The sequence below is a fragment of the Macaca nemestrina genome, chromosome 18, assembly GCF_043159975.1.
Source record: "Macaca nemestrina isolate mMacNem1 chromosome 18, mMacNem.hap1, whole genome shotgun sequence".
Lineage (NCBI taxonomy): Eukaryota > Metazoa > Chordata > Mammalia > Primates > Cercopithecidae > Macaca > Macaca nemestrina.
The window spans coordinates 14,317,529-14,335,289 of NC_092142.1; the positions used below are offsets into that span (position 1 = coordinate 14,317,529).

The window sequence follows — 17,761 nt, forward strand, 5'->3', positions numbered from 1 at the left end:
CAAAAATTAGCCAGGTGTGGTGGCGGGCACCTGTAATCCCAGCTACTTGGGAGGCCGAGACAGGAGAATCACTTGAACCCAGGAGGCAGAGGTTGCAGTGAGCTGAGATCGCACCACTGCACTCCAACCTGGGCAACAGAGTGAGACTCCGTCTCAAAAAAAAAAAAAAACTTTGAAAGTAGCCTGGCAAGGTGATGTGCACTTACCATCTCAGGTACCTGAGAGGCTAAGGTGAGCCCAGGAGTTCAGAGTTACACCAAGATACCATCACACCACTGTATTCCAGCCTTGGTGACAGAGTACGACTGTGTCTCAAAACTAATAAATAAAGTCAGGGTAGAATATTTGAATATCCTTTTTAATGTTTAAGCAACATAAATATACTAGAATGAGGCAAATATGGGTTTTATTCCAGCATCTATCTAGTGATATCATAAATATCACTAGGTTTTTAAGGCGTGGGATAGGGTTAATGCCTGCTTTCTGCCTAGTTTAAAGGTCTGTTTCAAAACTGAATTGTGGCCAGGCGCAGTGGCTTATGCCTGTAATCCCAGAACTTTGGGAAGCCAAGGCAGGCGGATCACCTGAGGTCAGGAGTTCAAGACTAGCCTGACCAACATGGTGAAACCCTGTCTCTACTGAAAATACAAAATTAGCCAGGAGTGGTGGCACATGCCTGTAATCCCAGCTACTTGGGAGTCTGAGGCAGGAGAATCGCTTGAACCCAGGAGGCGGAGGTTGCAATGAGCCAAGATCACGCCATTGCCTCCAGCCTGGGCAGCAAAAGTGAAACTTCGTCTTAAAAAAAAAAAAATCTTTTTAAAGAAAACATAATTAAATATATTATTGATATGTTTGTGTTGGAATGCTTATAGAAACAAAAAATTTAATTATTGTCTCCTTTTATCCATGTTCAGGATTATGAAAGTCGTGGAGATTTTAGAAATAATAAATACTGTCATTCTGTACCAATGCCTTTATTTTGTATAGCTGCTTATATACAGTGTCAACAGAAACAACTAACACAGAATGGTCTCTCATTAGTGACCATGCAAGTAACTTTCTACTAAGGCATTTTGAAAGCCATGTTAATGGTTTGAAGTATCTTTCATTTAGTAGATCTTTTTCAGGAAAGCAGAGTCCATCTATCATTATAAAGAAAGCTTAAATAAATGGGCATATGTACTGATGCTTGTGTTATCTGTTGTTTTAAAAGCCTTTGGAAGACTTCATGGGTAAATGTTATCACATAGAATGGGATATTTTTATTTCTCTACAGAAGCAAAAAAGGAACTGGTCCTAGAAAGCAACCCAAAGTGGGAGGCACTGACTGAAGTATTAAAAGAAATTGAGGCAGAAAATAAGGAGAGTGAAGCTCTTGGTGGTCCAGGTAGGAAAAAAGGAGATGAAAACACTTGCTTTCAAAATCTATCAAATGAGTCCTGATTTAATTAGCTCTTTAAAAGTAGTTCAAGACTAGCCTGACCAAAATGGTGAAACCCTGTCTCAATTTGAAAACCCTGCTATTTTAGCTATAAAATGTAGACAAATAAATGGCAAATGAACACTGGGATCCTAGTGGCAACCTCATTTCTGTTCATTTGATGTAATTTTCTCCAGGTTGAATCATTGTATATTCATGAAAGCTTTTCATGAAGGCTTTTTCACTAGTTGGGTTCTTAGAACTTCTATTTAAAGATTGAGCTAATCTCTACACATATTCACCAAGCTTTAAATCTGGAATCTCAAAGGAATAAACTAATGGGTCTCCTGTTTTATATCCTCAGCCAAGTATCTTTCCAAAGAAGCCTCAACTCTTCATTACTTTAATATGTAATGAGCCGATACAAACTGAAGACATTGTCTAAATTGGCAAAGGAGACTCAGACAATTCACAAAAGAGGAAAAATCCATTTGGAATTAATTTAGGCATATATAAGACCCTCTGAAAAAAATATATTAATTAAAAAGAACTTCTTTAAAGCCACCATTATACCACAGTTGTACTTTCATAAGATTGAGTCGTCCGGCTTCAACTTTACTGAAAAGATCTAAGTAATCTTGCCAGAGAGGAGAAAGCATTTGATCAATATCTAAGACCCTTTTTAAATAGTTTGTAAATTGTGGATCTTTAATACCAACGGGTAAGATGTCTTCCCTTCAGGTGAAGGAATAAGGGGACACAGGGAAACTAGGAGGACAAGTGAGGTAATAGTAACATAATGTTGTTTTCTATTTTCAGGTCAAGTACTGATATGTGCAAGTGATGACCGAACATGTTCCCAGCTGAGAGACTATATCACTCTTGGAGCGGAGGCCTTCTTATTGAGGCTCTACAGGAAAACCTTTGAGAAGGATAGCAAAGCTGAAGAAGTCTGGATGAAATTTAGGAAGGAAGACAGTTCCAAGAGAATTAGGAAATCTCACAAAAGACCCAAAGACCCCCAAAACAAAGAACGGGCTTCTGCCAAAGAAAGGACCCTCAAAAAAAAAAAGCGAAAGTTGACCTTAACTCAAATGGTAGGAAAACCTGAGGAACTGCGAGAGGAAGGAGATGTCGAGGAAGGATATTGTCGAGAAATAAGCAGTAGCCCAGAAAGCTGCCTGGAAGAAATTAAGCATGAAGAATTTGATGTAAATTTGTCATCGGATGCTGCTTATGGAATCCTGAAAGAACCCCTCACTATCATCCATCCGCTTCTGGGCTGTAGCGACCCCTATGCTCTGACAAGGGTACTCCATGAAGTGGAACCAAGATACGTGGTTCTTTATGACGCAGAGCTAACCTTTGTTCGGCAGCTTGAAATTTACAGGGCAAGTAGGCCTGGGAAACCTCTGAGGCAAGTTATAAAGAATCAAAGCTTTCAGTTGCACAGTTCTTTAGGATTTAACCCAGAAACTATACCAGTTGCATGTTAGTTTTCTTTAATATCCGTTACGATGCTGCTTATGTTTATGAAACCTTATTTTGCTTCCTGATGAATCTGGGAAGTTGGATAGGAAGGATGTCAAGTGTCATAGCAGGACAACAAACCAAGGGGACTGCTCACGTTCTCATTACGTGCTGCTGTGCGTTCTGTCCTTTATTCTTTGGGCATTGATTTGCAGCATATGGGGTGCTGTATCTGAAAAAGTCTAAGAAATGCATAATATTCTAATTTCTACCAAAAATTAATATAACTGTGACTTGGCTAAGTAATTTTAATCTTCTAAAATGTCTTTCCTATAAATTTTAAGAAATGACTCTAAATTACATCCACATAAAACTGAAGTGTTGGGGGAATTACTGTACCAGGTTTACTTGAGTTTCAAGAAATACCAGATAAAACATCTACAGAAATATCAGATGAGAAAATGATGCCTCCCAAAGAAGATAGTGTTCTGGCTTTCCAATTATCTGAGGGGAAATAAACAGCAAAATTAATATCCTGAACTCAGTCTGAACCAAAAACGGAGCCAAAAGAAACCTTCCCCTAGCATTTTAACTAACGCAGCCTTTCAGAGTAGAGATGAATGGAGGAGCTGGATCAGAAATAATGCAGGATGAAGAGATTAGATGAGGCTGGTAAAATAATTATAGGCTGGTAAATTTTTTGTACTTTGCTGCTGATCAACTTTGTAGATAGCTTATGTACACCAAGCTTCTTTCTTGCCTGAGAACAGATTAGTGTGATATTTGGGAGCAAATTGTTAGAATCAGAAGGGACCTGGGAGTGCAACCACTTACTCTGTCAACGGGAAACTGAGGCCCAGAAATGGTGACTTGGCCTTGGCCACATGACACATCCGTGGGAGAACTGAGTCTCTGGACTCATTACCCAATGATCTTTTCTCTGTTTACACTTCAAAGAATTATCATCTAGGAAGATAACAGCTAAAAGAAAAACCAAGGCTCAAAAAGGAAAATAGCTTTGACTGAAGGTGAACCTAAGGGACAGAGGAGGTGCTTAATTCAGCTCTCTTAGCAACAAACAAGATGGAAAAGCAGGACTTTTCTCTTTTTTTTCTTTTTTCCTTTTTTTTTTTTTTTTTTTGAGACAGAGTTTTGCCCAGATGCCCAGACTGGAGTGCAGTGTTGCAATCACGGCTCACTGCAGCCTCAACACCTCCCCCTTTCCCTGACTCACCTGATCCTCCCACATCAGCCCCAGGTGGCTTGGACTACAGGCATGTGCCACCATGCTCAACTCATTCTTTTTTTTTTTTTTTTTTTCTGTAGAGATGGGGTCTCACTATATTACCCAGGCTGATCTTCTGGGCTCAAGTGATCCTCCCACCTCAGCCTCCCAAAGTGCTGGGATTACAGGTGTGAGCCACCGTGCCCAGCCTAAAAAGCAGGCCTTTTCTAAGAGAAAGTAGATCAAATTATTCTTTGAGATGCCTGATATAATCCATATGTCTTCTATGCCCGTGTATTTATATAAAATGTGTGACCGCTGTGTTCTCTTAAGACATGAATAAAAAAAAAAAAAACATTCATAGGCTGGTTTTCATAACTTTCATAACATACTACCCAACTTTTTCAATGATTGTTTGGCAGAGGTGCCAAGGAAGAATTGGAGAAGCCTCTAAAATTTGTGTTTTTTTAATTTGTTTATAGTTATGAGAAAAGAACTATTCTATCCCTCTAGTTATATTTCAATGTTTACCTAAACTCTTTTCTTCCTTTTGGCAAAAGAAAATTTAAAAAGCCCTGTGTGGTAACAAGACCTTTAACAGGTGGGGTTTAGGCAGCTTAATTTGAGCTAGTGTGTGATAAATGAAACCATTGATTCTTAGTCAAATATTTATTATTTGAACACTCTAGGCTGCTGATTTCAAATGTTCTGCTGTTCCTTTCAGGGATTAAAAATGCTGTTTTTCCAATCTAAAAGTTCTGTCTTAACATGCAGGGTTTACTTTCTTATATACGGAGGTTCAACTGAGGAACAACGCTATCTCACTGCTTTGCGGAAAGAAAAGGAAGCTTTTGAAAAACTCATAAGGTAATACATAGAGAATCAGTATGAAAGCCCCAACTACACTGGAAACCTTTCACGGTCTGGAGGCTTCTCTGGATGGGGGAGTATCAGATAGCCCTGCTCAGGCAGGATGGGGCAAGGAAGAAGTTGGAGAGGATCACATTGAGATAAACGTGTAGTCTGAATTGTCCTCCAGTGTAGACCTCGGCACATACTTCCTTTTTCTCTTCCCCCCTCTTCCTTTATCTCCAGTTGCTTTTCAGTGGTTTGTTTAATAGAATATTAGAAATGTAACAAAGACAACTGCTTTTCTGTTTATGAAGCAGTATGACAAAACACCAGAAATATAGCGAAAATACTGCTTTTCTAAGAAATATGTTGGTAAATCTCCCTCCTCCCTGCCTTATGCACAAGATTCTCCCCTCCTTTGAATGATTTTTTTTTTCCTTGTAAAATTTCCATTGTCTGTGGGTGGGTGACTGCCTTACCATTTATTGGGAAATGCTTTTACAGCACAGCCAGTTAAGATCACCAATAGAATCATTCTGGGAAAATATTTCTTAGGAAGTGTGTTGTTTGTCTGGACATACACGTGTGTGTTTTTAAGAATGAGTATCTGGTACTATTCCAAATCCAAGTAGAAAATGCCTTTCCATTTTACAAAAGGAAAATGTTGAAATACTCACAAACTGGATGGCTACTTCTTGCCCTGAAGGCATTCGAGAAATCTGATAACCACCCACCAGGGGTATTGTCAAGGAGATTGCAGCCTGGTGTGGGAAGATGGGCCAGGTGATCTCTAAGGGCCTCAGAAGCCAAGGTAAGGGCTGGATGGGGCATCACGGAGCTGAGCCAGAGAAAGTTAGACCAGCAGAGACCATGGCCTGGACGGAGTGGGCTGGGCCAGACCAATCTTCCAAACCTCAGACATTGGCAATGGAGGGCAGAAATTATTTTTAGCAGTAGTCAACCTGCCAGGACCCTAGGCCAGATTTCAAAATGGATAACCATTCTACAGTCGTGTCTGTGGGTTTTCCGTGTACGTGCAAAATATACATATAACCCCGATAGTCCAGGAGAAGAATTCTTGGAAATCGGAGTATTTGCTGAATCAGTGGCATGGAGCCCCACGATGGGGGTCAACATGGTGCATGGGCAGTCCCCTCTTTTCCCTTCACATCCTTTCTATTGGTGGTATGCCTTGGCCATGGATTCATCCAGCTACTAGTCATACAAGTATTGCTCAGTCCTCTCAGCCTGTGAAAATATGTTTTCTACCAATGTGCTTTATGGTATTGTTTATGTCATATATGTGGGTGTATATATTTTTCAAAAACACAGTTCAGAAATCATGTTATAACAGACCAAGCATTATACCAGCTGCCTCTTCTTGTTCCAGGCTCTTTGCTCTTCTCTGTCTTACTCTTTGTCTTCTAGACCTTCACGCCACAAGGCTCAAATAGTAAACAGATATTTATTAAGCATCTGGTATGTGCCAGGCCCTGTGCTAATATTAAAGTACTGAGGTTACAAGTGGTGCAGGAAAAGTCTCTGCCCTCCTGGAACTTACCCTGTAGTGGAAAAGAGACAGTCAATGATTATAAATATGGTAATAAGTAGAAGGATACAGAGTGCCGCTGGCTGCAAAGGTAAAAGAAGAGGGTGTAATAGGAGAGTACATTGAAGACTTCACCCAGACCATAAGCTGATCAGGAGCCGCTTCCCTGAGGAAGGGATATTCAAGCTGATACTAGGCAGATGGGGTGGAAAGGGGGTTATGTTGAACAAAGGCGTGTATGAAGCCTCCGAGGTACAAGAGGCCCTGTGAAGGATTTAGGACTTCATGGGCAGTAAGACCGCACTGAAGCATTCTAAGTAGGAAAGTGACTTAAGTATGTTTGTAAAGGCTCTCTCTGGCATCAAACTGAGGAGTGAGTGAGTGTGGAAACCAGTCAGAATGCTATTGCAGTCTGATGAGAAGGTGGTAGCCAAGATTAGGTTAATGGAGGAAAGAAGACAGATTTGAGAGAGATTTGGGAGATAGAATCAAAGAATTGGTGATACTGGATGTGAGCCAGTACATCCTGACCATCCTTCACTCTTTTTAAAACAGCCTTTGCCCAAGTTTTTGCTCATTAAAATAATTGTCACCTAGATAGAAATGAGCGCATAGAGCTAAAATACTCAAGATTGGGTTTTCAGTATTCATGTCAGGGTTCCCCAAGATCATCCTCAGGCTCGATGATTCACTAGAAGAACTCACATGAGTCAGAAAAGGTGTTATACTCGCAGTACAGTTTCTTCCAGCAAAAGGATACGGATTAAGACTGGATGCAGTGGCTCATGCGTGTAATCCCAGCACTTTTGGGAAGCCAAGGCACGCAGATAGCTTGAAGTCAGGAGGCGTTCACGACCAGCCTGGCCAACATGGTGAAACGCTGTCTCTACTAAAAATGCAAAAATTAGACAGGAGTGGTGGCGCATGCCTGTCATCCCAGCTACCTGGGAGGCTAAGGTGGGAGAATCACTCAAACCCCAGGAGGTGGAGGTTGCAGTGAGCTTAGATCATGCAACTGCATTCCAGCCTGGGCAACAGAGTGAGACGCCTTCTCAAAAAAAAAAAAAAAAAAGATACAGATTAAAATCAGCAAAGGGAAAAGGTACATGGAGCAAAGTCCAGGAAAAACCAGGCCTAAGCTTCCAGGTATCCTCTCATAGTGGAGTCACATGGATGTGCTGAATCCTCCCAGCAACAGTGTGTGACCACACATGCAAAGCGTTGTCAACACGGAAACTCACCTGAGCCTCGAGGCCCCACATTTGTACTGAGCTGAGCCACGTAGACACAGAGTACCTCCGTGGCTGGCTACAGCTCCTCAGACTCCAGCCCGCAAAGCAACAACAGACATTTACCATAAATCACATCGTCAGCATAAACTGTCTGATCCAACTGGCACATTGTGACCCAGGGCCTCAGGCATATAAGAGCCTTCTTATCAGGGAGAATACTATACCGGCTCAGAGCTCATCTCCCAGGAGCCGATCAAGAGCCAGTGTTGAGGAGAGAAGCCTTTCTTGGAAACATGCAGAGTTTGAGCAGTCCAGGCCTGCCGAGTTAATCCTTTCCTGCACAATGTTAGAGCCAGAGGAGCCTAACAGAATGGGAGGAAGACACCACCTGAGTAGGTGAGTTTCATGCTTCGCCTGTCTTCATGCAACTGCCTCTTCTCCAGTGCATCAGGGAATCTAATCTAGAAAAGAGCACTTTTAGTAGATAGTAGTAAGGTATCGCATCCCATGCCATTCCTGATTTATGCACCTGCTTCTACACATCAGAGGACTCAGTGACAAGCTGTGGATTAGCCTTATACATTACTGGAAAACGTCACTCAGCAGAGCCTGGAACATGGACTCTCTCCCACATTTCAGTCCATACAATAATTTCTGCACCAGGTTTTAACATAATTTTATCTTTTATCTGGCATAATTTTTTAATGCTTTCCATGGTGATTGTCCACTTGTCGTAAATAATATCTTCCCATTTTACCCAGCAGTCAATCAGATGGTTGCACTATTTAGAATCTTAAGATACTTACTTTCCCAGGAAACTTGGGAAATTTGAGAGGTGCTTCTTTTGCAAAGCACAAACAGATTTGAGGTGCATTGTTCAAAAAACATTTGCACTGTGGCTGTACTTAGAGAAAAATTTAATATGAAGATAAGACAGTGTGCTTTTACCAAGACCTCCTTGGGTGATATTGTAAGAACAAAAGCAATTGTGGCTCTTTAAAATAACCCGGAAAGGAACAAGTCAGGTGAACTGACAGTGAAAGGATTGTGTAGCTGGATTAAAGATCTGTAGATTACAGATAACAGGTAAAGAGGAAAAGATTACATTGCTAAATATCAATCATAATTTTATTTCTACCCAGGGAGCACTTTAGCTCCCTGGGTGGAAAACTTAGTAATAACATCCTCAGTATACATAGCTTTGAGGAGGTCACTGCTTTTCAAAGGAAGGGGTAGGATGATTTGAAATTTTGCAGTTTGAAAATATCACAAAATGGGCTAGCATGAGGGCTTAAGTAAATGCCCATTGGAAGAGACTTCTAGTTCAGTGCCACTTTCCTATGTTGGCATAGGAGTATGTTGTACACGCTATTCAAATACCATTGAAGACTGGGTGCAGTGGCTCACGCTTGTAATCCCAGCACCTTCGAAGGCCAAGGTGAGAGGATCACTTGAGCCCAGGAGCTCAAGACCAGCCTGGGCAACATGTGAGAACCCATCTCAATTTGTTTAAAAATTACAATAAATAAATTTTGATAAAAATACCATTGAAGATACTAAAGCAAACATAGGAAAGCTTGGTGCTTTAAGCAGAAATAGAAATCTGAATTTTTTTATTTTGGTTTTGTGTCTGGCACATAGGGGAACTTGGGTAATTATGCCACATGTTGAAAGCAAGAGACTGGCTGTTTATAATTGTGATAAATTTCTGTTAAATTGAATTACTGGTTAGGAAGGCTTATTTTCTTCATAGTCCAGGTTTCATCTCTGGAATATATTTTTTCTCAGATTCGACTTGTAGTTAAGTTGTAACATTTAGTGGTAAACTAGCTGTTTTCTGTAGCTATTAGTGGAAACAATTGTGGAATTATTCGAAAGCAAATCTTCAGTTTTTTAGTATAATCGTGGATAATTAGACAGAGATTACCATGTTATAAGAAAAGTACATAATAATAACACCTAACATTTATATAGTGCTTACTAGGTGCCAGACATTGTTCTGAGCACCTTGCATATATTATGTAATCCTCGTAACAGTCTTTTGAGGTAGGTTTTTAAATTATTATCCTCATTTTACCGATAAAGAAATTGAAGTACAGAGCCATGAAATGACTTGCCTGAGGTCATGTGGCCAGTAAATGGTTTCAAATCCACACACTTTGGAACCGGAATCTGGACTCTAACCTCCTAAGATTATACAGACTACAAATTAACCAGGAAATTGGGATGATCCCATGTGTGATACACAGCTTAGCCAGTGTAACAAGTAGCAACAAAGTGGGGGGCACAATGAACCTAATAATACCAAATGAATGTTAAGGAAAAATAGAAGAGCGATAATTCTTTTGAATGGTTTGCCCTTTGTCCTAACCAGAGTGCAATAGACAGAATGGAGTGGTAACGAGAGGCAGCCAGAGCCATTGCCATTGCAAAGGGCTTTTCAGCAGGTAGCGCTTGAGTCTGGTATTGAGAATAATGGGAAAACACATGGAACTGGAACCACTGCCTGCCCTGTTGTGATCTAGTTATGAAATTTGTACTAATAATATATTTGCATTTATAGGTTGTTTCAAATAGTATAAAATTTAAAATTACAATTTCTGTTCTTTAGTAGTATCTTTTAGTGATACCCTGCTCTAAAATATTTCTCCAGAGTGGTTGAAGAATTGGACCCTCTGATTTCATTTCCTCTAATGGGTGTATTAGTCCATTTTCATACTGCTATGAAGAAATACCCCAGACTTGGTAATTTGTGAAGAAAAGAAGTTTAGTTGATTCACAGGTTTCACATGGCTGGGGAGGCCTTGGGAAACTTACAATCATGGCAGAAGGGGAAGCAAACTTGTCCTTCTTCACATGGCAGCGGGAGAGAGAATGAGTGCCAGCAGGAGAAATGCCAGACACTTATGAAACCATCAGATCTCGTGAGAACTCACTCACTATCACAAGACTAGCATGGGGTAAACCACCCCCATGATTCAGTCACTTCCCACCAGGTCCCTTCCAGGACACATGGGGATTATCGAAACTATTAATTCAAGATGAGAGTTGGGTGGAGACCCAGCCAGACCATATCAATAGGAAAATCTTGATTGTTTTAACCCTCGTTGAAATTAACTAATATTGATGGTTCCTCTTCTATTCCCGTCACCTTAGTCTTTTTTATTGCAGTTCCTCAGTTCCAGTTTTTTTTTTTTTTCTTCTCATGTTTGCTTTGTTCCCTCGACTCAGTTGCGAACCCAAGGAGGGAAGAGACTCAGCTTATATATCTTTTCTGTCATACCTGGCAGAATTAAGTATAACATATTTTACCAGTTTTGAAAAACAAGGCTACTGCAAACCTGGCTTACTCTTTCTGTGATTATTAAGGATCTTGTCATGATATGGTTCCAAATTGCGAATCTTAGTTATGATTGTACTGTCCTCTAGATCTACCGTATAAGATATGAGCCACCTTGAAGACAGGAATTCTTGCTGGATCACAATTATATCCAAAGTACCTAGAGCACCACACAGGAACACTCCACAAATGTTTTTCAATAAATGCATGAGTGAGTAATGAATGCTGCTCCCAAGGCAGAACCTGAGCTGTTGATTTTTTGTTTTAATCTCTGATAGAAATTTGATTTCTTGTATCTATTTCAAAGTCTTGATCTTGATTTTTCTTTAAAACTCAGGGTGTTTAATGGGGCCTCCCACCTGGAGTTTTTAAAAATCAAAATTGTATCATATATGTTTTTTAGTTTCTTAATGATTTTTAACCCCTACTTATGATTACCCTGAAAATGTTTGAATATAAATGATTTACATTTTAACATCAATAACACTTTAACCTTATAAACAGTCTCAGGAATCTCTTGGTGGCATTTTTTACATGTGGCATTTTTTTTTTTACATGCTTATGTTGTTTCTTAAATATTTGAATATAAAATCAAAATAAGCAACTGCTTTTTTTCCTCTGGAAAATCAAGAAGTAGTACCCGACCAAGATACTTTTTACCTTAATTTTTTCTACTTCCTTTACCTATCACTGGTCTTGGCATATTTACTTCTAATATATTCCTTGTTGTTATTTTTTTTTTCTCTTACTGCCATCATCATGTAGATAATTTTCAATACTACAATTTACAAACGATAAAATCTAGAATTTTGAAATTCATTTCAAAAATGTTGACAATGTTTTCTCCCGCAGGGAAAAAGCGAGCATGGTTGTCCCTGAAGAAAGAGAAGGCAGAGATGAAACAAACCTAGACCTAGTAAGAGGCACAGTGTCTACAGATGTTTCCACTGACACTCGGAAAGCCGGTGAGTCCTGCACTTTGTCAGCACCTCCATTGCCTGAAAAGGGGGCCGTGAAGTTCCAGAGTTACTCTGCCAAGGCTTAGTCTGTATCAACAAACTCTTAAAAACGGGGTTTAGGCCAAGGAGAGGATGTGTACTTCCCTACTCTAATCTCAGCTCTACCATTTACTCACCATGTGTCCTCCTCAGAGCGAAGGCACTGTGTCATCTGCAAATCATGTGAGGTTGAGTTCTAGGCACCCCAGCTTAGAATGGGTTATGTTCCAGCTTTGCCTTTATATTTGGTTGGTTGAGACTCAGAATGTACTTTTGCAAATAAACTTTGGTAAATGGTGGTTAGGTTCTTATCTCAACCTAAAAAGCCAGTTTAACCCAGAGTCGTTGAAGGAAGTTTCTCCTTCCCTCCTCTGCCTCTCCCCTTAGCTGTACACATAGGTGGGCTGCATACACTCCCCCTCTCCTTTTGTATTCATGTCTTCTTGGTAGCTCCCCAGACCTCCGGTGTCTGGTACACATTGCTGTGCAGTGTCCGAACTGGGCATGCCACCAAGAGCTGCTGAATTCCAAGTGCACTGTGATCCAGAAGTCACCATTTTCCCATTCCCCAAGTTCCTATTTTCCCATAATCAGCCAGCAGCTGATTCCAGCCAGGCGGCATGAGAAGAGCAATACGATTGAGTTGGATTAACCTTTGGTGAGGCCAAATACAGTTAGAGCAGTGGGTGTCAGAATTTAGTAGACTTTAGAATAACCTCAGATGCTTGTTAAAACTGTAGATTCATAGCCCTCAATTCATAGAAATTCTGACTCAGTGGATGTGAAATGGAGCCAGCATCTCGGGGGCTTCTCATGGAAGTGGTTTTTGGACCATAGTTTGGGAAACACTGCCTCAGAGCCTCTGTGTCTTGTTCAAAGAAGATTCTTTGAAAAATCAACCAGTTTGTTGACATTTCATGAAGAATGACAGAATGTAAGGCAGTATGAAGGAAGACAGACTGGAGTGTATGGGTAGCTGTTCGTAGAAGTCTGTCCCTAGAGGTCAGTTCTCATGCCTTCATATTAGTTGCCTATGGCTGCTATAACGAATACCACAGACTTAGTGGCTCAAAACAGCGTATGTTTTATTATGTTACAGTTCTGCAGGTTCAAAGTCCAAATGGGTTTTATGAGGCAAGATATTGGCATGGCTGCATTCCTCCTGGAGGCTCTAGGAGAGAAACCCTTTCCTGGCCTTTTCCAGCCTCTACAGGTCACCTGAATTCCTTAGCTTATAGCCCCTTCCTCCATCTTCAAAGCCAGTAGCATAGCATCCTGTCTTCTCTGATCATCCTGCCTCCATCTTTCACTTCTGAGAACCCTTCGGCCTACCTAGATAACCCAGATAATCTCCCAATCTCAAAATACTTAACAGAGATACATTCTGAGAACTGTGTCATTAGGTGATTTCGTCATTACATGAACATCACAGAACGTGCTTACACAAAGCTAGACGGTCTGCCCTGCTGCACATCTAGGCTATGTGGTGTGGTCTATGGCTCCTGGGCCACAAACCTGCATAGCATGTTACCGTACTGAATACTCTGGGCAAGTGTAACACAATGGTAAGTATTTGTGTATCTAAACACATCTAAACATAGAAAGGTATGATAAGAATACAGTATTGTGATCTTATGGGATGACTGTCTTACAGGCACTTTGTCATTGACCAAAACGTTGTGTACAACACATGACCGTATTGATAGGTTGCAGGGATTTGGATGTGGACATCTTTACGGGGTACCATTATTCTGCCTGCAGCAGCCCTTGATACTTAAAAATGTAATCCTTAAACAAGCAGCATTAACATCACCTGGGATTTTGTTATAAATCCAGATTCTTAGACCCTTTAGATCCCAGACCTACTAAATACAGAATCTGCTTTTTTTTTTTGAGACAGAGTTTCACTCTTGTCGCCCAGGCTGGCGTGCACTGGCGCAGTCTCGGCTCACTGCAACCTCCGCCTCCTGGGATCAAGTGATTCTCCTGCCTCAGCCTCACAAGTAGCTGGGATTACAGGTGCCCGCCACCACGCCCAGATGATTTTTTGTATTTTTAGTAGAGACGGGGTTTCACTATGTTGGCCAGGCTGGTCTCGGACTCCTTTCCTCAAGTGATCCACCTGCCTCAGCCTCCAAAGTGCTGGGAATACAGGTGTGAGCCACCCCGCCCGGCCCGAATCTGCTTTTTAATGTTAGAATGTGAGAAACTGTGGTCTAAGATGTTCGTGTTTTTCCCAGCTCCTTCCCTTTCTCCATCTCTGGACTCTTTGATGTAAACACAATAGTTCCTAAATCACTAGATTTACTCAGTGAGCATTTTGAAGCATCTACCGTGTCTGCTATTTTAAGCATCTGCCCTCAGGCTTTGTCCTAGAAATTGGGCATACATTGACCAACAAAATGTGGTCAGTGCAATAATAACGGGCTATGAGGAAACTACGCAGGGGAGACCTTAGCAGATATGTGTGGATTTACAAATTGTTGCAAGTAAGGAACTACTGACAGAGTCTGACTTTCCTATTAGCTCAGTTTTGTTCAAGGGAAATTGCTTCTACTTTATAAACAAATCAGTTTGAAAATATAGAAATTATATGGAATATTACTGTATAGAATTATGTAACCATCCATCAGCGTTAACAACAGAAACATCGATTTTTAGATTTTGTTATATTCCTTCTTTGATAGTTCTTCCCCAGTGACATTACTTACTTTTTCTCTACAGGTGGCCAGGAACAGAATGGTACACAGCAAAGCGTAGTTGTGGATATGCGTGAATTTCGAAGTGAGCTCCCATCTCTGATCCATCGTCGGGGCATTGACATTGAACCCGTGACTTTAGAGGTTGGAGATTACATCCTCACTCCAGAAATGTGTGTGGAGCGCAAGAGTATCAGTGATTTAATCGGCTCTTTAAATAACGGCCGCCTCTACAGCCAGTGCGTCTCCATGTCCCGCTACTACAAGCGTCCTGTGCTTCTGATCGAGTTTGACCCCAGCAAGCCTTTCTCTCTCACTGCCCGCGGTGCCTTGTTCCAGGAGATCTCCAGCAATGACATTAGTTCCAAACTCACTCTTCTTACACTCCACTTCCCCAGACTACGGATTCTCTGGTGCCCCTCTCCTCATGCAACGGCGGAGTTATTTGAGGAGCTGAAACAAAATAAGCCACAGCCTGATGCGGCGACAGCACTGGCCATTACAGCAGATTCCGAAACCCTTCCCGAGTCAGAAAAGTACAATGCTGGTCCCCAAGACTTCTTGTTAAAAATGCCAGGGGTGAATGCCAAAAACTGCCGCTCCTTGATGCACCACGTTAAGAACATCGCAGAATTAGCAACTCTGTCACAAGACAAGCTCACGAGTATTCTGGGGAATGCCGCAAATGCCAAGCAGCTTTATGATTTCATTCACACCTCTTACGCAGAAGTCGTATTGAAAGGAAAAGGGAAAAAGTGAACAGTGATGGCTGTTTTCTTATCCCACACCGGTGCTTTTCAGCTGCTCCTTGCCAGACATCATAGGTCGTCATTAATTATTAGGTTGGTATTTCATTCTTTTCCAATGCTCTCAATGGTTGTGCGGGGGACCAGAAGCCAGGATTCCTCTCTTAACTCTGCAGTTAGGCATCACTTTAACTTGCCTGTGCCTGCTCTTGTCCCTCCCTGCACCATCCATGCCAGGCTTAGCATGTTCCGGTTTGCAGGATCAGGTAAAGTTCCTACAAGTGTTTACAGAAGGTAGAAATTTTACCTGATCCTGACAGATCTCATTTAGAAAGGAACATGCTTTCTATGAGGGACAAGAGCAGGCACAAGAAAGCTACCATTTTTAACAGTCCTTGTTATCTGGTGCAACATAAATAACAGTCTTAATTGCACTTAATACCAGTGCCCCGTGGCTCTCCAAATCTGTTCTTTGCTGTTGTGTCTACTGGACGTTTGAACTGATGTTTGTGTAGGAATCATGTTCTGACCCTTTGTCTATGAAGGAGCCTTCTGGAACACTGAGAAGGAACATCTCTCTGCCATTCCTGACCAGTTCTCTCTACCATTTTCTTCAGCTCCATACTTCTTCTGCCTGTCTGCTCTAAGGAAATTTCATGGAGCCTTTAAGGTAGTCTAATTCAAGACAGTCTCCTCTAAAACTGGCTGACTAGTCTTCTAATGACCCGAACATATGTAGCATATACTATAACTTCATTGTTCAAAATTAGTATTTTTAAAACAAAATGAATTACCTATTTGCAAAAGTTAATGATGAAGAAGCTCTTAGAATTCTCAGTTTTTGCACATATTCAGTCTCCTAATATCCGAGATCTCTAAGTCCAAATGGCTAGTTACAGAATTTTTTCAGACTTCCTCGTTTCCCAGCTCTTATATCCTAAGACACCAGCATCAGATCTTCTAGAAATATGACCTAATTGGCAGTGAGCCGAGATCGCGCCACTGCACCCCTGCCTGGGCAACAGAGCGAGACTTCGTCTCTATTAAAAAAAAAAAAAAAGAAAGAAAAAGAAACACAACCTAAGCTCACCTTCCTGTGATTCGTATTTCTCACAATCCTGTGCCAGCGTGGCCCCTTTCTTCTCTGTGTGAGGACTCAAATGCAAGCCAATGAGTGGCCCGCTAAGCTCTTAAGATTTGGTTTTTCTGCCTTGAGATAAAAAGGATTGTCGGTAAATGAAAGATCAATGTATGGAATATATAAAAATTCAAAAGAAATACATTTAAAAATCCATAAAGAAAAAAATCTCATTCTAAACTTCCTGATTAAGTTGACTTTTTACGTAAGTATACAAATAGGATATTCACAGCATCTTTGTACAGTTTTTAAACTTTTATATTTAAACATTATTAACTTACCTGTTGTTCACACGTTGAGTAATGAGTAGGAAATTTTCTACCTCAGGAGCTGATACAAACATCAGTTCTGCTAGCCATATCACACATTTTAATGTTTCATCAACAGCTATTTTTTTGTTTTTTTACAGTATTTGAACTAATAGTGGATCATGTAACACAAAACTGTCTTCGACTTTTAACAAAATTATCATTATTATTATTATTATTATTTTTTTTTTTTTTTTTTTTTTGAGGCAGAGTCTCCCTCTGCTGCCCAGGCCGGAGTGCAGTGGCACGATTTCAGCTCACTGCAACCTCCGCCTCCCAGGTTCAAGCAGTTCTCCCTCCCAAGTAGCTGGAATTACAGGCGTGCACCACCACGCCCGGCTAATTTTTGTGTTTTTAGTAGAGACGGGGGTTTCACCATGTTGGCCAGGCTGGTCTCAAACTACTGACCTCAGGTGATCCACCTACCTCAGCCTCCCAAAGTGCTGGGATAACAGGCGTGAGCCACTGCACCCAGCCAACAAAATTATTTTTAACTGTCCTTTCTGAACTGAACCTCTCACATTGGCATCTTGATTTATTGGTACTTAACAGTATATATGGATTTTGAACTCTACACAAGGATACTACCAGAATGAATTGAGGGGTATCAGAACCAGATTGGTTATAGTAGAACCCTATAAGATGATGTGGAGAGTAAGGAGAAGTACAAGAAATAAAAATTAGTTTAAGATGGAATAAAGATTTGGGCTGCTAATTTTTTCCCAGGATTCACAATATACCCGCTAGAATGGAAAACAAAAATTTGAATGATTACAACATT

At 40.9% G+C, this 17,761-nt stretch overlaps 1 protein-coding gene across 1 annotated transcript in view; it reads left to right on the forward strand.

The window, feature by feature from the left end:
- Positions 1-17,129, forward strand: part of LOC105467739 (ERCC excision repair 4, endonuclease catalytic subunit) — a 29,712-nt gene extending 12,583 nt beyond the window's left edge. The window contains exons 7-11 of the mRNA XM_011717433.3: positions 1,280-1,390; positions 2,243-2,840; positions 4,893-4,985; positions 11,944-12,056; positions 14,814-17,129. Coding sequence (XP_011715735.2) covers positions 1,280-1,390; positions 2,243-2,840; positions 4,893-4,985; positions 11,944-12,056; positions 14,814-15,547 — 1,649 coding nt within the window. The 3' untranslated portion in view covers positions 15,548-17,129. The remainder of the gene's footprint in view (positions 1-1,279; positions 1,391-2,242; positions 2,841-4,892; positions 4,986-11,943; positions 12,057-14,813) is intronic.
- The last annotated feature ends 632 nt before the right edge of the window (positions 17,130-17,761 follow it).